General features: G+C 37.9%; 1 protein-coding gene across 1 annotated transcript in view; it reads right to left on the bottom strand.

Annotated features, from left to right (window-relative positions):
- Positions 1-20,883, bottom strand: part of trpc5a (transient receptor potential cation channel, subfamily C, member 5a) — an 83,911-nt gene that overhangs the window by 52,599 nt on the left and 10,429 nt on the right. The window contains exons 2-3 of the mRNA XM_055205925.2: positions 12,705-13,099; positions 1,578-2,099 (exon numbers count right to left, since the gene is read on the bottom strand). Coding sequence (XP_055061900.2) covers positions 1,578-2,099; positions 12,705-13,091 — 909 coding nt within the window. The 5' untranslated portion in view covers positions 13,092-13,099. The remainder of the gene's footprint in view (positions 1-1,577; positions 2,100-12,704; positions 13,100-20,883) is intronic.

Below are 20,883 nucleotides of genomic sequence, written 5' to 3'. Positions count from 1 at the left end.
TATGTGTTCGCCGCATCATGTGAACCTATGTGCAACACACGTGATGTCAAAACGCGACTGCTCATCTGAGGGGCGCAAATTCAAAATAAGTGCTCGGAGTGTCATGTGTGTTGCTTGCGTTTTCAAAATATGTGTTTGTTGCGTCTTGTGAACCATGTGCATCATGTGTTTTGTCAAAATAAGTGCCTGCTGCACACGCATCAAAACCATTTATATTAAAAAAGAGACGCTCACGTTCACAAAATACATGCAAGACACTCCCTTAACAGTAAACTCTGATTACGCATGCGATTAAGCGAGTATCTGGCAAACCCGAGCATCTCTTTAATCATAAACCCTTTAGACGCATCTGCAGAAGGGATTCATTTTGAAAGACACATGATGCACACAGGATCTCTCAATGCGCAGAACACATATTTTGAAATTACGAACCACACACATGACGGGCAACATACATGTTGAGACAAACTTCGCATCAAGCGCCCTCGAAAAAAGAAGTCACCGGCCGCCACTGAATTACAATATCTGACCGCCCTGACGCACCTAATCGCTACAATGACATATAAAGGTTTCTACCGCGAGACGGCTGAGATGAACCATGTTCAGAGAACATTCAAAGTCTTCTAAGAAGCCCACAGTAGCAATACAGTGCAAGAAACGAAACTTTCGCAAAAAAAATCATGTAAAATAAATCAAAAGAAAGCTGTATGCTTAACATGCTCAAAAAGAAGTTACATTTCTTGCACACACAGCTACAGAAGAACTCTGCTTCTGTCTGCAAACATTATAGAGCTACACTTCTTGTCTTTCATCTGCCCTGTTCTCCTCTCTCATTCTTTCTCTATCTCCTGTCTTTCTAATCTCATCAAGCCTCTGGCCTTTAACACCCATCTCTCTCACATATCAGTGTGGATCAGTCAAAGCTATTCAAGAGACTGAAATAGGGACGATCCGTTGTTGCTTTAGGTTTGGCGAAACATATTTTAGAGACTACGCTGAGGGTCTTCTGCAATACCCAGACAAGTAATTCACTTTCTCCCTCTAGCAGGGCATTGTGGCATTGAATTGAATTTCAGGTGAAAGAAATCCTTTATGCAAGTGCACCATGCTGTATTTAAGTGCTGGTGTAAAAAATGACTAAAAATACTTTGTAAATACAGCTCTTCTGCTACTTTGGTAAGGTGTATGTCCAATGATCCATTAGTGATAAAGAGTTTAAAGTTTATATGTGCAAGTTTAAAGCTCAGTGTGCATAATGTAACACTTCCAAAGTATTTAATCAGAAAATCACTTAAAGGGGACATTTCATGGAAATCTGACTTTTTCCATGTTTAAGTGCTATAATTGGGTCCCTAATGCTTCTATTATTTTAGAAAATGTGAAAAAGATCAACCCAATAACTTAGTTTTGGTAAACCATTCTCTGCAAGCATGCAAAAAAATAGGTGATTGAAATTTGGCTTTTTGAAGTTCAGCACTACACTTTTACAAATAAAAGGTTCTTTTAAAAACTTTACTTTTAAGAGTGTACACTAGACGGTAGTGACCAGCAATAGGCATACTAAAGAAGCCACTCACCTCTTTCTGGTGGTATTTAATAGCCAGTTTGAGTTTGGCCAGATCCCTGCACTCTCGCGGGTCCAACTCCTCGCTCTGGTCGTCACGGTGATTGAGTATGGTCTCCAGCTCACGGGAGCTACGCGCCTGGTCCAGCAGGTCTTTAGCAAAGAGCTTACACTGTTGAGAAAGTTCCTCGTACTCCTGCCGAAACTCGTTCTCCACCTTACTGAGTTCCTTGAGTTCCCAGCCCAGCCTGAAGGCAGTCAGGATGGGATCTTCGCTGGACAAGGCGATGAGAGAAGGGCTGGCCAGAGCTTTGTAGATGTTGAGACGAGATCGAGAGTGACGCAAGCTGTCCACCTCGGAGCTGGACACGCACTCCACACAGTCGCATCGGATTTGGTGCGGCCTAGGGATGGTGACCTTGCGCTGAACCAGAAGTTTGATGATCTCGTAGTTGTTTGTATGGGCGGCGAGCATAATGGGGGTGATGTCGGGTGTGAATTCTGAAAACTGGGCGTCCATCATTAGGGATGGGACCTGGGAAAGGGAAGCCAAGAAAGAGAAAAGTGTTTAATAAATACTAAATGTATAGACTGCCTTACCCGCACAAGCTGCAGAGTCTATCAGTGTGGCAATCCACCCTTCACAGAAATGCAAACCGTGCTGCTAGGCAGAACAATAGAGATGACAAGAGAGATCAGGTCTTCCCATAGGAAAGATAAAAAAACTCAAAATGAGATCCATATAACAAAATAATTGTTAAAATCCTAGGAAGCTATGAGACTCGGAGCAAAAGGAGACCTCCGATGAAGTCTCATGATTTTTAAATATGTCTCCTGAGAAAAGGGCCTACGTGTGTCCTCTCTACAATATCTCATCTTAATAAACTGTGCTTAGATTTGCTGACAGACCACAGTGCATAACGAAAAGTAAAAATTTTAAAGAGCACCTATTTCATAGCTAAAAAACAATGTTATTTTGGGTATTTGGTATAATACAATGTGTTCGCGTGGTTTATGGTTAAAAAACACATTATTTTACACATACCATACATTTTTGTAGCTCCAGATTTCACTATCTTCCTGAAACGCATGGATTTGAAAAGCTCTGTGTCCCTGATTGGCCAGCTAATCTTTACGTTGTGATTGGCCTGAATACCTCTGAGGTCAGCCGGAAACGTGACGCTCCTTACCATGTTTGAAAGATTTGGTTGCTAACAGGAGTTAACTTACAGGCTGTGAGTCCGAAGAGAGAGGAATTATGATAATGTCGATCTTCTCTACATCACCAATCACAGGAAATAAACTGTTGCCTACAATCCATGTGTTTGTTGTACTCTAAGAAAAGAGATTTTTGTTGGAGACGATAACTCGCTTCATTTTTCTTTGGGGTATGTACCTTTTGCATATCTTTAATGTACTAATACACACTTACACGCCAAAGGAAATTTAAAAACGTGAATTTGGACAATAGGTGCTCTTTAATTTTTTTCACAATTTTGAAATTATTTTCCTAGACCAAATTATCAGCGCTACACAGTCCACACAATGATGTCTTTAGAATACTTAATTCTGGTATAATCTGGTATTATGGGAATTCATTTATAAAGCATGCACATGCACAGATTTGATCATAAAGTGTGCATGTTTGACGTTTAAAAGTGCTTAGCGCCACATCAGGGTTTGAGAGACGTTTGCACTTTTGCTTATCTAATTCTTGCATGTTTTTTGAAAATATAAGCCATTCTTGCTGTTCGAAAAGGATTTAGACATTGACAGGTGCTCTTTTATATGTTAATGACATTAAAGCAACACCAAAGAGTTTTTGCTCTTTGCTCCCCCTACAGGTTAGAAGCGTTATTGTTCATTACCACTGTCGTAAATACTGCAGCATAGCTGGCTCTGATTGGATTGTAGGTCTTTTTGTAGTTTTCACTCAAACTACAGGACCGGGACCCGACGGTTGGAAACTTCTTTACTGCGGTTTTGGCGATAGAGGGCTGCAAAGCGAATGTGAAAGTGCCATTCACCCTGTTTTGAGTGGATGAACCACTGAAACTTTTTTGGAAACTTTATTTTAAGGTAAAAAAACTCTTTGGTGTTGCTTTTAGGCATTGTTAAAAAAATGCTGATCTGCAACTGTTTAGCTGCGCACAAATTCAAGATCATTTGCGATTTATAGATTTCACATCTAAAAGTAATCCGTTTACGCGTTTTCTATTCCTTTTCGTTTAATCACACGTCTGCGCTTTTGAGAATTGATCGTAAGATCACATTTTGGACAGTTTCTAGCATTTATAAATTAAGCCCCTGGTGTTTTTGTATAACAACTGCTAATCTGTTTAATTTACAGTCAACAAAAAAGTAGGTTTTTTATTAATTTCTATAGTAAATAGTAATGTAAGCCAAATAATATAGTTAGTGAGTCATTATAACAAAAACCTTCAGGATATTTAAGACCCCTCTTCACATTGATCATTTGTAAATTTAAAATATAGCTGTATAATGTTACTGTATATCAAAATGATCTTTTTATGTCTTTATGCAATTTATCGTAATTTTTTATCAATCTGAGACAAACTTAAGTCAAGTTGAACATAAATATAAATGCTATTAAATTGCCTAAGCTATATGCAATCATCCTCTAAGTTATGTTGGAATTTTTTAATTGTAACTATATTCTGGGGCTTAGTGTCTCCTTTTAAAGCTTATGCCAGATGAGAAATTTAATGCCTAACGTCTGCATTTTTAGCTTTAAGGACTTAATGGCGCTGATCCTCTAGACCGGTGGCTTTCAAACTGAGGTTCGGGGACCCCCCAGGGGGCCTCCAGGAGGTTTTAGGGGGGTCCCCAAAAATTTCAGAGAAAAAAGACAAAGATAAAATTGTAAAGTTAATTTATTAGGTATGTATATATTATTTCTAAAATATTTGCTTTGTATCTTTATGTGTGTGTTTTTTCTTAGAGTCCGAATTATCTTACTCTGGTTCATAAGGCATTCCTGTAAATGTAGTTTTGGAAAGGGGGTCCCTCACAAAAGGTTTATCATATTTGGGGGTCCTTGGAATCATAAAGTTTGAAAATGTTACATAAAAAATGTTACACAAAAGTAATGCTGAGACAAGTTAATTTCGTATTTAAATGTGCTTTCTGGTCAACCTAATACTTCACGTTCATGTGGAAATCCCAAAACTGTGATATAACTGCAAATCTGTGTACAATTTGAGACATTGTTGAGATCTCTTCAAAAAATCTCTTCTAAATTAAAATAGATGAGAGAGTGTGTCAACACATAGAAACAAAAGGAGCAAAAGACATCATTAAAAGTTTCCGACAAACAGCTAAAATATTAAAAACATCTTGATTGTGATTTTTATTTCATAAAACAAGATAGAAAGGATTAAAACTCCAATAAACATCTTTCACATGACGCATATTTTCAGAGAAATTTAATAACAGTAAAGTCCAGAACATGTGTCAACCGGAAGCCCCGCCTCCTCTGCCTCACACTTCACCTATCACAGATATTTTACACAGACAGAAAGAGATGACACATGAGCGACTGTGAACAGAAAGAAAGAAGAGGAGAGACTTGATAGAGGAGAACCACATATAACAACACCATGAGCTGCTGAGGGAGCTGAACCCTGTCAGAAAGATGAATCACAAGTCAGTCAGATCCCTTCCTCTGTTTAACCTCTCCTTCTTGCTGTCTTTCACCTCTGTTTCTATCTTTTCTACCCATATATTACATACCCACACGTCCAAAGGTCTTTTCATGTATCTTCTTTCCCGTAGCTAAACTGGTAGAGCTCGGAGTTTGGAACGGCAAGGTCATGGGTTTAAATCACATGCATGTGCTGATATACCGTATTTTTCGGTCTATAAGCCCCTTTTTTTTTCATAACTTGGCTGGTGCTGCGCCTTATAGTCAGGTGCGCCTTGTAAGTCAGTATGAATTAATTTTGACATTTATGAGGCAAGAGACAACTTTACCGTCTACAGCCGCGAGAGTCCGCCATATGCTGCTTCTGTATTTCTGTAATTCAATGGATTCAGTAATGTGGAATGACGAGCCTGCAAACTTCACGCTAGTTGGCTTGTTCGGGTTAATTTAGCCGATTCAACCGTCCAGGTAAGTTCTGTATGCTATGGGTTATCGCTTTAATAACTGATAATATTACTTTAACGTACAGCATCTATTTAGCCTGCTGTTCTGTCTGCTATTGTTTAGTCGTATAACTTCCCTTTCCAGATTAAATCTGTTCTTCGGCTTGGATTTTGTGAAATCATTTTATAAATAAACGCAACGTATAGTCTACTGTGACTTATGTGTGTTATTTCGTCTTAATGAGGCATTTTTGAATGATGCAGGCTTATACTCAAGTTCAATTATGAACTATGAAAAAAAATTCAAAACACAACAAAGCAAGGACACTTCCGTACAAAAGTGAACCATAGTTTTAGTAAAAGTGTGGTAACCATTATTGTTTTTTTGGCTAAGTAATAAGTAATAATTATTAAAACTATGGTTACTATAGCAAATAATGTTTTTTGGGGGGTTATATTTGTATTATTTGTATTTATTTTCAAGTTTTTTTATTACTATGATGAATTTTGTCAGGGGTATGCTTACATTAGACATTCAATACAGTAGTTTTCTCTGTTTTTAATTTGCATACATCATTGCATAAAGTTAGCTATTTTTGCTAAAATTATTTTTTGGTAAATTATTCTTGCTTATTTGCATATTACATAAGTAAAATCTACATTAATTTAACTGACTAATCCGTTGTTGGAAGACTAGTTGACCATTGTCACAAATCCTTCCCCCGTTATCCTATTTGTTTTTGGAGATAAAAACCATGATATATTTTTTAAAGGGGCCATGGCATGAAAATCTGAATTTTCCCATGTTTAAGTGCTATGATTGGGTCCCCAGTGCTTCTATTAGCCTGGAAAATGTGAAAAAGATCAACCCAGTAACTTTGGTAAACCATTTTCTACAAGCACATGAAAAAATAGGTCATTGAAATTTGGCTCTCCTTATGATGTCATACGGACCTCTTATTATAATAATACCACCCCTTAAGCTGCACTATCCAACCACAGCACTGCCATTTAGTGCAGAGAAAAGCACAATTGAGTTTCAATTGCAACAAACCACCATCATTGTGATCAGTGTTTGAATTTCATCTGCTTATTTGCATTTTAAAGGACACACCCAAAACGGCACATTTTTGCACACACCTACAAAATGGCAATTTTAACATGCTATAATAAATTATTTATATGGTATTTTGAGCTTAAACTTCACATATGTGCTCTGGGGACACCAAAGATTTATTTGAAATCTTAAAAAAGTATTCTGCCATGGCCCCTTTAAAAGCAGATGGCCCTCACTTGACAGCATGCGAACAGGTATTCATCATAAATCAAGTCATAATTCATACATTTTTAAGTGGCCTATATGGCTAAAATACTCAAACCTCTCATAAATTCACCCGCATCTGCCATGAAAACATTACGGAAATATGATTTGTGGTACGGCAGTGTTACAAGCCAGCGAGTGAGTAACTGAGGTTTGCAAACGCATTTTATTTTAAGATTTATTTACAGTCCATTAGTATAACAGTCCTCCCCCAGAACTCCCGAGTGGCTGCAAGGGTTGCTATAGTGATAGCAATGCAAAATAGCCCATGCTCTGAGCGGCAGGCACACGGTAAATGGGCAAGATTCCAAATTAAGGCCCCACGGCACTTCCTGCAACAATCTCACTTGATATATCTGCACCGCCACAGTTCACTTCATAAGATCAAATCATAAAGCTTAAACACAAACTTAGCTACCGGCTTTATTTTGGTTAATGCACTTACGTTTGATGCATAGGAAGCCCTTTTTTCAGAACAGCTTTAGTTTTATTTTAAAGTCATACAATTATGTACGTCAAATCCATCAGGGAATGGGATGGCTCGAAATGCAATGCAACTGAGTAGATAATTGCACAGCGATGATGGCTTAATACAGTGTTTCCCTAACTTTTTCAGCGTGCGGCCCCTCTTGTGTACAGTGCATTTTTTTGAAAATTTATGACAAAAACAGTTTTAAAACGTAATATTTTAATTAAACAAAACATATAAAATTATACCTAGTAGTGCTGTTGGTTAGTTGGCTTATTATTTGTTAGGTTTAATTACACAGAATTCACGATAAATTAATGTATTTTATAAAATGTCATAAAACTGGCGAATCTCGCGGCCCCCAGTTTGAAAACCACTGGCTTGATAAATAAACTTAGTAATTTTTAAAGGGAAAAACTGTTTCCTATACAGTACATTTTATTGGTAATGTCAAAAGCTGTCTGCTCAATTCAACTTTCACTGAAAAAAATTATTCATTGAATTCAATCAATTCTCTCAAGGTAAGTGGCTGCAATCAATCCACCCAAGCCACATTTAAACAAAAGTTTTATTTTTTATTTTACATTACTAATCTTTTTTGTTTAAATGTAGCTCAAACAAATTGATTGCAACCACTTACCTTAAAAAAATTGATTAAATTCAATGAATAATTTTTTTCAGTGTTGCTGTATTTTGGTGAAAATACAGTTAGATTTGTCAATTTATACTTACATAAAAGACAGACAGGGATTAAAACAATGATGGATATATGAAATGTTAATCAACAATAAGTTTAGTTATTTTTAACTGATCAGGAATTGAAAGACTAAAAAAATACAATATTAACTAAAGTTTTCCTAATGCAACTGCTGCGTATGAATAACATGATTTAAAAATCAATAAAATCGTTTAGTGAGAGTTTCTGCAAATTCTACACTTCATCATTTCTATCCATTCAGCTGGAGATGAGACATAAATGATTCAGATTCTCCTTTAAAAATGTCATTAACTTCAAGCACTGATTCAAGCTTCACGCTGTATGCCACTGTCACTTGTCCTCTTTCAGCGTATGTTACCAAAACTCGCTTAAAAGTCCATTTCCCCTTCATTCTCTACTGGCGACGAAATGAAGCATGTGCCCACTGCTGACCCAATGAGTGAGAATACAGGAACTCAAGCGTCTGATGTTAATCTACCCTTGAATGGGGTAAAGATTAGAGGATAACAAAATGCAATCCAATAACGATTTATCGTGCTACGTGAGGTGAAAATTAAATCCGAAACACAAATCTCTGCCTTCATACTGTACCTTTCTACTAAAAAACCACCTCATCCAAACACATGTGCATGTTACAACCACACATATGAACAGTTTCCAGCCGCATACACGCTGTTAGGAAGCAACAGACACACAGTCTGCATACAAGTTGTACAAGCAACATTTCTGTTGCACAAAAGGACGTACGTAGCCTACAACAGACTATAAAAAGGTGAGAAAGAAATGAAGATCTTAGCAAAAGCCACTAAACCCCAACTCTGTCAAAAATGAGATCATGATATTAACTGAATGCTCTCGGCATGTCTTATACATTCATTAAAAACTTTCACTCCAAATCCGTTTAATACCGGCCTCAGGTCAATCAGAATTACAGAATACATTAAATGCTATGACAATTTTTCAGGAAGTACCTCTAAGGCACGGAAGACGAATTGTATAAACAACAGTGCACGTACATAAAGGTGCAAGCGTTTTAACCCTATATAAGGATTGCAACATGATCTCACAAAGTTCCGTGGTATAGTCACGGAATATTTTGCAAATTTTTCCTTAGCATTGTCACGGATCTCCGCATTTTTCCATGGCCGTACCACAGACTTTTTTTCATGTCATTGTCATGGATTGGTTACTCAACTGCTTTTTACTATTTTCAAACCATTGTCGCTACGGTTTAGGGTTATATTTAGGGCTCTATACACCTCACGCAATGCAGCGCAAAGCGTGCCGAAAGTGTATTTTGCTATTTTCGACCCGGCGCAATTATAATTTTCACGTTTAGCGCAACGTTCTTTAAATAGCAAATGCATGTGCGCCCATGTTTGTGCCAATGGGCGTTCTGATCTAAAAACTAGGTGCGTTCAGGCGCATTGTTGGCGCGTTGCTATTTTGAGGCAACTAAAATAGACTAGGCCATTGACCAACAAAAACCTGGGCTGTGTCCGAAACCGCATACTGTATAGTAGGTACTGAATTAGATGAAGTACCTACTTACTTGGCGTTAAAACAGTAGGTACTGTATAGTATGAATCCTGGTAGTATGAATGAGATTCGGACGTACTACATCCGCCATGTTGCTACGTCGTAATCAAGTCATGTCATTTCAGCGCGAAAATAGCTGCATGCCTCTTCTTCTTCGTTGGATAACTCCTCTCCCGGGGCATCATGGGATAGTGAAGCGTCCATCGTATGCGCACTGCAAAATCTAACCGGAAGTAGTAGGTCATCCGAGTACTTTTCGCATACTGTTTTACGAATAATATGTATTCGGACATACTACTCGCCTCGCCTACTGCTTTTCGCGTACTATATAGTATGAAGTAGGCGGTTTCGGACGCAGCAGTGGTCTAAAGTCTAAAGTCAATATGCAAAATATGTTTTTTGTTATTTAGAGAGCGCGTTAGAAATATGCGCTATATAAAACGGGACGACAACGCAGGTTTGCTTATCACAAATGAATGCTCAGCAGCACAAAAACGCTTTTCAAATATAAAAAGATTAAAGGATTGAATGTGAAAGATTATTATTGAGTCTCTTGGACATAAATGAGGACCGATTATGAGACGTTAGAGGCGCAAAGAGCAGCTTCACCTGTAGCCTGGTAAGTAAATAAATGGTTTGCTTTAAACAAATGCATTTATTTTAAAATGTTTTTTAAATGCTACCCACAGATTTATTGTATATGTTGACTCTGCTCTCCACACGTTAATAAATTCTTTATCGCTTGTTTGTTACAAATAAAGTAAGCTTTTCTTGCATATTTGCAAATTATTTTATGAGATTACAATGATTATGTAGAATATCAATACATTTACAGCAATTAATAGCCTGCTATTTTTACTTCTATGACTGAAAGAAAACGGCTTTTAAAAGTTTTAATAAAAAAAAAAAAATTTCAATACATTTTTTTTAACATTATTCTTAAACTGGGGGTTTTCTTCCTCCGCTTAGTTTTTCAGTTTACAAAGTCCGTCATCAAAATAGGCATTAGACATAGCGCCAGCGCAACTGGCTTTTAAAGGGGATGAAAAAATAAGACTCTCATTGGTTTATTACACGTTACGCCCAAAACACACCCATTACTCATAACTAGAATGGGTACAACCCTTTTCGACCATGCCCTCGGCGCACAAACCATTTTTCCCATCGTTAAATTAGCAAAAGTGGATTCGGACACGCCAATTTAGACAATGCGCCGTGCACTTTAGACAATGCGCTCAGATCGTTAAAATAGGGCCCTTGGTGTTTGCGTTAGGATGTCACGTTAGTATTGGTTTATACTATTTTTTCTGATTTATTCTTTTATATTTTCACAATTTTAAACCATTGTTGTCTGGCGTTAGGGTTAGAGTTGGGTTTGGGTAAGGATGTCCTTTTTTATGTAAATCTAATCCTAAACCGAAGTGACAATGGTAAGAAAATAGGACAAAACAGCTGAGCAACCAATCCGCGACAATGACACGGCAAAGAAAGTCCGTGGTATGGCCACGGAAAAAGAGCCTGATAAAAATGCTAATTTACAAGAAAACATGTCAGATGCACTTTCAAATGGTACTTTTAAAAGGGACATTTCACAAAACTTGACTAAGATGTCAAATAAATGTGAAGTTTTAGCTCAAAATATAACAATGTGCCATTTTGGCCTGTGTCCTTTTGAATGCAATTGAGTTGATTTCTGCACTAAATGTAAGTGCCGTGGTTAGATTAAGGGGCGGTATTATCCCCTTCTGACATCACAAGGGGAGCCAAATTTTATTGACCTATTTTTTCACATGCTTGCAGAGAATGGTTTATCAAAACTTAAGTTACTGGGTTGTTCTTTTTCACATTTTCTAGGTTATTACAAGCACTGAGGACCCACTTAACTCCTTCCGCACCATTGACGAGTTAACTAGTCAATTAATAGAAAACGCTTCCCTGCCATTATCCACCAGGTAACTTATAAAACCCGGAAGTATCACCCTAGGGCAAACAGCTGTATGTCTGTGTATGTTTTGAGGATTGCTCTGAATCTGATGTCTATCAAAAGTCCTTCAAAAAGGATCTGTTGATTCATTATTTTGTATGTTTATATATTTAAAGAAGAACATTTTCTGGAAGGCATTAAACTTTTGTGAAAATCATGAAAAATGCTGGCGCTGACTGGCTACTTAAAAAAAAAAAAAAAACGCTGGTGGGGAAAGAGTTAAACATGGAAAAGTCAGATTTTCATGATATGTCCCCTTTGAGTACTTTAGACTGGAAGGTTTCTCAGGGAACCAAAAATTGTTCTTTGGCATCGGTGCCATGAACCATTTCGTAGGACCTTAATTTTTAATGTGCAAATAAATTAAACCACATCCTATTGTGTGTGACGGGTTAGAAAATAAAAATCAATGGATGCACACAAAAAAACATTGAACTAATGATTTTCATGATGCTTGGTAAAATTAATGGTTTTTAACATCTGTATTTTTCCAATAAAAATGCAGACTTTACAAATTACTTAGAGCATTTAATAAATCTGGCTGTTATTTTTACTGTGTGATGCTAAAAAGTCAATAAATACACAACACACACTGTTCTATAGCTTTTCCTCCCTAGCTGCATGAAACAATTTACATACAGCACAACCAATAGTCTGCTTAATAAAGCAATTACTGTATTACTATAATTAATCGTTCAAAAAATGATTTTCAAATGAATTAAACTCATTAATTATTGACGTTCGCTTACTGCCTTGTGTAATAGGTTGAGCTGGTTAATTGACTTACTAAGCTATAATTATTTAGGCAGGGGGGTAATGTAATCAATAAGAAACTCATTCAATTCAGTACAATTCCCAAGGTCTGGCTATTCTGTTCCACCTGCCAGAGCCGCACCAACCAGCACTAAAAATCAGAAACATATCTGGACCAGCATGTAAATCTATACCAACTGGTCTTTTTAATTGGTGATATGCATATAAAGCCCCAAAACACAAACAGACCTGTTTCTCTCCACTGGGTTTCCTATGGGACAGCAGTAACTCCACAGCCCCCACTACTTCTTTGCGGATGGCATAGAGCAACGCATCTCCGGTGTTCACCCCGTGGTCCAGTAGAAGCTCCATCACCTCCAAGTTCTCGTTCTCTATAGCGATTAGCAGCCCACTGCGGCCTAACGGATCCACACAGTTCACGTCGATGTTATAATACACCTCGGCCTCACGCAGGGCATGCTGGACACCTGCATAGTCGCCCTTTTCCACGGCGCAAAGGAAAGAACGCTCCTCTGGAGAAAGTTCTACCTCCGCCCGGACTATCTGGAGCGGGATCCGGTCGCGGTATGGAGAGTAGCTGGTCTTTTTGTAGTATAGATGTGACATGGGATTCATGATGGATGCTGGAAGAGAGGAAAACAGAGACAAAGTCAGAATCATAGAGAATGTGACATTCTCAGAAATATGACATTAATTTTTATCTTTTACATGACCTTACTCAGTCAATATTACATTAAACATGTCAATATTTTCACAGAATGTTCTTTATATTTTGTGAGATGTAGAAAACAGAGTTTTCACAGACTGGGTCACATACGCAACTGGATGCAACTCTTACTATCATTTTTATTTAGGCATACCCAAAATCTTTCACACACTTTACCTCATTCTTCCATTTTGAATAAAGTGCTTAGTCTGTGTAAAGTCCGATATTAAATGTGTTCTCACAGAAAAATGTGATATTAACCACACAGCCAAATCTGAATAATTAAAAAAACTGCCAATTAAATAAAATAAGAAAAATCTTGGAAAAACAGGCACGATTCTATGCTATCAAATGTTGGGGCGTGTCTGCTGTTGGCGCTGAAGCCACGCCCACTCCACTACAACCTGAATGAATGTTCGTGATTATGTTGTGGCGGGTCATGATCGATGGCTCCAGTGCATCATCGAGCCACCGTTTTAGCCACAATTCACACAATTCAGTACTACATAGTTCACAGTCTTTGTAACATGTTTCAGCAATACATTTATAAAATTTTCAATGTGTTAAAAAACAATTCTCTAAAATGACTTTACACAGACTTTAATGTACTTTGTGATATGTATTGTCAGATCTGGGTACGTTTAAAACAGTTGTAAATGATCTCTAGGTCATTTACATATAAGGTCATATTACAAAATGATAAAATATTAAAAAATAATTGTAGTCATAGACAAATATGCATTAATAGATGAACATTCCGCTTGTTTCATTAGGAATCTTTGTTCCGAAATGACTTTTTAATACATTTCTGCGAGTGATTGATGCCGCAAGACATTTCTCTTAATAGCACAATGTGGCCACAAGCAACAGCTACCTATCAGTCATCATAATGCAGTGCTGTAATTCAGCGATGCCAAAACCAAAAGAGCATTTGTTGTGCTTTTTGTAACACTTAGCACATCTTGCAACAAATGGAGGTAGATGTGTTTGTGTTGCTTTAATGGTGAGATCATTATACAGTAGTGTTATGACAGTCTCAGCACTGTTACTTTAATCATTTGGGTAATGGCACTGGTTGATATTTTGTAATTATATAATTTGAGATTCACTGTTGACAGTGATAACAGAGTAGTTTTCGCACTTTTTAGTGCTATTTACTTGTGTGTATGAGGCTAGTGTGTGTATACACTGCCTGATATTTAATCTGACAGATATAGAGTGTACAGTGCCATAAATAAAGCAATACAGTCATTGTAATGATAATCTTGTGCTAACTTTAAGTGTAACTGGGACTGGGTTGACAACATTTTGTGCAAAAGAAAATTAGGGGCTCGGCGCAATGCAGCGCGACGAAAGTATGTGTTTTTTGCTAGTTTCAACACAGAGCAAATATCTAGCTCCACTTAGTTTTTCAATTTACAAATTCCGCCATCTAAATAGGGAATCAGTATGATGTGAGCAACTGTTGTTGCCTCAAAATAGCAACTCGCGAACAATGCGCCTGAACACACCTCGTTTTCAGACCAAAGCCTATGACCGCAAAATTGGGGACCAATGCAACTGGCTTTTAAAGGGGATAAGAAATGAGACTCTTATTTGTTTATTGCATGTTACGCCCAAAGCACAACCATTACGAGAATAGGAACAACTTTTTAGGCCTTTAAGCTAGGCGCACAAACCATTTTTCTCGTCGTTAAATTAGCAAAAGTGGATTCTGACACGTCCTTTTAGACTGCGCCATGCGCTTTAGACCAAAATTATCAAATCAACCAATCACATGGCAGTTGCTTCAATGCATTTAGGGGTTTGGTCCTGGTCAAGACAATCTCCTGAACTTCAAACTGAATGTCAGAATGGGCAATTTTGAGCGTGGCATGGTTGTTGGTGCCAGACGAGCCGGTCTGAGTATTTCACAATCTGCTCAGGTACTGGGATTTTTACGCACAACCATTTCTAGTTTACAAAGAATGGTGTGAAGAGGGAAAAACATCCAGTATGCAGCAGTCCTGTGGGTGAAAATGCCTTGTTGATGCTAGAGGTCAGAGGAGAATGGGCGACTGATTCAAGCTGATAGAAGAGCAACTTTGACTGAAATAACCACTCGTTACAACCGAGGTATGCAGCAAATCATTTGTGAAGCCACACACGCACAACCTTGAGGCGGTTGGGGTACAACAGCAGAAGACCCCACCGGGTACCACTCATCTTCACTACAAATAGGAAAAAGAGGCTACAATTTGCACAAGCTCACCAGAATCGGACAGTTGAAGACTGGAAAAATGTTGCCAGGTCTGATGAGTCTCGATTTCTGTTGAGACATTCAGATGGTAGAGTCAGGAACACTTTAGGGCCCTTAGTGCCAATTGGGCATCGTTTAAATGCCACGGCCTACCTGAGCATTGTTTCTGACCATGTCCATCACTTTATGACCACCATGTACCCATCCTCTGATGGCTACTTCCAGCAGAATAATGCACCATGTCACAAAGCTCGAATCATTTCAAATTGGTTTCTTGAACATGACAATGAGTTCACTGTACTAAAATGGCCCCCACAGTCACCAGATCTCAACCCAATATGCATCCCATAAATCTCCATCAACTGCAAGATGCTATACTATCAATATGGGCCAACATTTCTAAGGAATGCTTTCAGCACTTTGTTGAATCAATGCCATGTAGAATTAAGGCAGTTCTGAAGGCAAAAGGGGGTCAAACACAGTTTTAGTAGGTGTTTCTAATAATCCTTTAGGTGGGTGTATGTCTAGTTTGGTGCTCCACAACTTATACATTTTTTTTTAAATAAATGTGATGATGCAATATATTGTAACAGGGGTTGACAGAGTTTACAGTTGCCTTGGAGCATTTCTCGAATCATTTTTATTTCAATTTTAATTTCTCAGAACAATTCGTACAAACTGCCCAACATCATGCATGTCTTGCAAAAGACAGTAACTTGTTCAAAATCCTTAGTTCATCTGTCAAAAGTTTTTTTATGTCAGTGAACATGCCTGCATGACAGTCAAAATGTTTAGCCATATTGTCAATATACAAAGTGTACACAATTATAAGTGTATTTTCTGATGTAAACTATGGACGAATTCACATTTTCACCTTTTTTCTGTAAACAAAATTTACTCACATTGTGATTAAAAAACAAACATATTTTATATTTTTATAAATAAAATTTTACAAAATTAGAAAGGTTCTCTGTACACTGTAAGGAATAACACATTGTCTGTAACTCAAAATTTCAAGATTCACCTGATACCAATTTATCAATTCAGTATACATTTAAAAAAAATACTAAAAAACCTATAGAAAAAATGCTTCAACTAAAAACCAGTATAATGCATTTTGATGAAAATGACATAAGAAACTGAAAATTTAGAAAACTGGAGACAACTGTACATAATCATCTGCATTGTATCAAAGCATTTGCAATTTGTCCAAACAAAGAATTTGATTTTATGTTGTGCACAACTGAGTTAATTTTGTGGAAGTTGAGCAAAGTTAATTTCTGATCTGAGAAATTCTCCAAAGCGACTGAGAAAAACTGTAAACTTAACCCGCTTTGTTGTGTGTTTTACTTTCTCTGCTGCTTTGTGTCTGTATAGATAACGTATAATGTGTGGTTGGTAAGCAAATCATTGGACTGTTCAGTGGCTTTATTAAGATGCATCAATTAATCAGCCGTTTTGACATCTCGACTCATTCCAAAGTTTACAGATGAGCGAGTGAAAAATATCCCGCTAATTTCTAGAATAAACGCTACGGGTAATTACGGTGATTGACTGTGTGATGATGTCGCTTCTTGCTTTGATCTTTTTCTCTAAAGATGATCAGACACACCAGGTGGTGTCTTCCATATGGTCTTAACTGAACTGACACCACACACACACATAAACACACACAGTTATCAATACGCTCAGACTCATTAGCACCTCAATCATATTACGCTGAACTTGACATTTTAGTGTCTAACAGACGTAGATGCACTACGAATATATCATATTATGAATATATATTGTTATATATTTTACCCAATAGCTGTTCCTAATAGCTATATATTTTTATAACCATGTAGCTTTAACGTTAACTAATAGCCTACAATTTAATATGCAAGCTATATAGATAGATAGATTTTCAAACAGCATAGCTCCAACCGTGATTTCACCGGATGGGTTGTTACAACTTTTCTCAAACTCATTTCTGTTTTCTAATGTGGTAAAAAATTTCCACAGCTTGTAAATCCCATACTGGCGATCACATCAGCGCTCAGTGCACTTGCCCTCACTGCAGCTGATACACCCACACTGCTTTCTGCTCCTTAATGCTAATACTGGATAGGCACATGGTGCAGGGCTGCAGGCCAACCTATCCAAGATCAATGCTGTTTTTAAAATGGATCCTGGTTGCTTCAGAAACAAGTCATTTTGGTACAAACCCATTGGTTTGTGTGTTTGAAAAGCAAAAATCCTGCATGTTGTTGCTACATGGAAAACCTGATTGCACCAAGCACAACATTTTCCTTTGAGGTTTGGGGTAATTGCTAGGCCTTTTCAGTAAATTGTAAATAAAATGAGCAGTACGTTTGACCGGACAGTATTACAGCACCAGTCACTCTTAACAAAGCACCAAACTGACCAAGTAATTATCTCTTCAGTCTAATCGCAGATGGCTTAATTGTGTAATGAGTCTGTGGTCGTCGGTTCTCTAAGGGCCACTTCTCTAAGGAATATCATTATTAGAGTAGAAGATGGGCTCAGCTGATGAATTCGACGTACTGTAAACTAAGTGTTTAGAACGATCCCCAGTGATCCATTTGAGGTGGAGAGCGCTTCAGTGGTAAAAACTGGAGTCATTTCGGAGAGCCCGAACTCATTGATATTTTCTTCAGTACCAACTCAAGCCTTACTGACGTATATGCTGCAATAATAAACAATAACTCTGTTTTAAAACCTAATGAGCTGCCTCTTAAAAATAAAGCTTCTTTACAACAATGCCATAGAAGAACCATTTTTTGTTCTCCAAGAACCTTTTGGGCCCTATTTTAACGACATGAAACGCAAGTGCGAAGCGCAAGTGACTTTGTGGGCGGATCTTGGGCGCTGTTGCTATTTTCCAGGCGGGAGAAATAACTCTAGCGCCAGGCGCAAATCAATAAGGGGTTGGTCTGAAGTAGGTTCATTATTCATAGGTGTGGTTTGGGCGTAACGTCAAATAAACCAATCAGAACGCTATCCAACATTCCCTTTAAACGCAAGGGTGCAAGTTCCATGGCGGGTTGCTATTATTATGACGGATTTACCAGGCGCACGCCAGGAGCGGTTCACAGCCGAGGAGACCGACGTTCTTGTAAGAGCAGTCAAAGACAGAGAAGTTGTTTTGTATGGGGATGGGAGAAACCCGCACAAATCAGCGTCGGTTAAACAGGCGGGAGAGGAAATAGCCACAATTGTCTCATCAGCTGGCATCCCCATCGTTGCACCAAGCGCTACAATGATGTCAGGAGACGGGGGAATCCCAAGCTTGCCAGCATAAATCGGGCACGCCGTGTAACGGGAGGTGGATCTGCCTCTACACATGACCTGACGCCAGCAGAGGACATCGCTGCGTCCACCCTCACCGCTGAAAGGGTTTGGGGGCTTTGAAGTCGGACCCAAGAAACGCAAGCAAGGTCCAACCCCAAAGTACACTTACAAAACAAGTTCATATACATTAAGGTTTCTTATGAAAACATTTTAATTATTATTTACATAAAATAAACGTAATACAGCCACACAACAAACTTATGAAAATATTTTAATCGTTATTTGAGCGAGAATTTTTTTACGCAGCCACACAATAAATAAAAACTATCACCACAATGCTCACCACTATGATTTCCCTTATCTCATGTGTTAATATTTTTTTATTGTAACAATTTATGATTTGCAAAAATAACTGTTGCATCTGTGTAGATTAGATAAGCAAAGTGTGTGGGCGTTGTGCACGCTATACATTATGGTCAAGCATGCGCCCTTAAAATAGCATAATGAGCACGTACGCGCAACGCGCCACTGACTTTAGACTAGTTTTTTTTTTGGTCAGTGGCGCAATTGTTTTTTGAAACTGCAAAATAGCATCAGGGATGGTTTGCGCTGGAACACGCCTCCTTTTTTGCACTGAACCACCCAGGGAGCGCAAGTTCATTCCCTAGTTTGCCGACATGCGTGTGTGGAGGGAAAAACACGCTGTGCGCCGGTGCAAAATAGGAATGATACATGCGTCACTGACAAAGTCAATTGCGCTGGGTGCAAGATAGGGCCCTTTAAGTCAAAGTCAGGGCTTAATGCTAAGGGGGCATGTACACCAAAGCATTTACCCGGGCGGCCGGCGTATGTTTTCAATTGTTTCCAATGGAACATTTTTTTTCCGTGCTGAGCGCCCAGAGTTTAAAAATGTTAAACTTTGGGTGAAACGCTCAGCTCATCATTTTTACTTTTATTCTTGTTGTGTACACAAGGTATAATTAACGAAAAGCTTTGCGTTGTGCTGCATTACCACCTTCGATGTGCATAATTTTTTTATAATGAAACCCGTCGTCAATTATTCCTCTTATACCATGGTTACCACAAACATTGCTCTGGTGCCTATTTTTAAGACATTTGACAGATTAGGTGTGTGTTTTACAGAAAGATAATCAACACACATGGAACATTACTCAACCAATCAGAATAAAGCATTTAATAGGCCCGCAGTATAATGTACATTATCACCAGTGCCAAGTTTATTTGGGGTGCCGTTCGCTTAGGACATAATGTGCACGTATCCAATATGCTGTTATACAACTGTTAACATTTCGTTATTTACTCATTTTAAAAATATTTTTTTGTTTATTTGTTTATTGTTTGTTTGAAAGCAGAGAACGGTTCTTTCATTTGATATATTTGTAAGTTTATATATTATTAGAAGAAAATTTTCCTAAAAGGCTTTTGTGAAACTTTTTTGAAAATCACAAAAAATGCTGTTGGCTGTCGGGGAATGAGTTAAGGTACACAATACAGGTAGGTCCTTAGTTTACAATTATGAACAAAATTTAGGTACTAACTAGAAGTAACAAAACGGTACGCTCAGGGTACCACCCCATTAATGGCCAGTTGTAAAAGGTATTGCGTAGCACCTTTATTTTTAAGATTGTATGTACATCTTACAAAAATACAGAAATGAAAATATGTGAAATAATGTGAAAATAAAAAATACATTTATGAATATTTCCATTGTGGTCTCAGATTTTTCATGGCACTTTATTTTCCAAAATTATACATCATGATTTGACACTAAAAATTAAAGGTGCAGTGTGTAAATTTTAGCAGCATCTAATGGTGAAGTTGCGAATTGCAACCAACGGTTCAGTCCACTGCTCACCACTTGCTTTTGAAACGCACAGAGAAGCTACGGTAGCCGCCACCGTAAAAACATGTTATCGTCTGAGACAATTTAGTAAAAAAGTTTGTCTGTTAAGGGCTTCTGTAGAAACATGGCGTCACAAAATGGCGACTTCCATGTAAGGGGACCCTCAGTGTATGGAGATAAAAACGTCTCATTCTAAGGTAATAAAAACATAACGGTTCATTATAAAAAGGTCTGAATAAACCCCTGATAATATAGTTTTGTATATTATTTTGCATTTCTGTCAAGAGATCCTTCTAACAATTAC

The sequence above is a fragment of the Misgurnus anguillicaudatus genome, chromosome 3 (genome assembly GCF_027580225.2).
Source record: "Misgurnus anguillicaudatus chromosome 3, ASM2758022v2, whole genome shotgun sequence".
NCBI classification, from domain to species: domain Eukaryota; kingdom Metazoa; phylum Chordata; class Actinopteri; order Cypriniformes; family Cobitidae; genus Misgurnus; species Misgurnus anguillicaudatus.
This window is presented reverse-complemented; position numbering and strand designations above follow the sequence as displayed.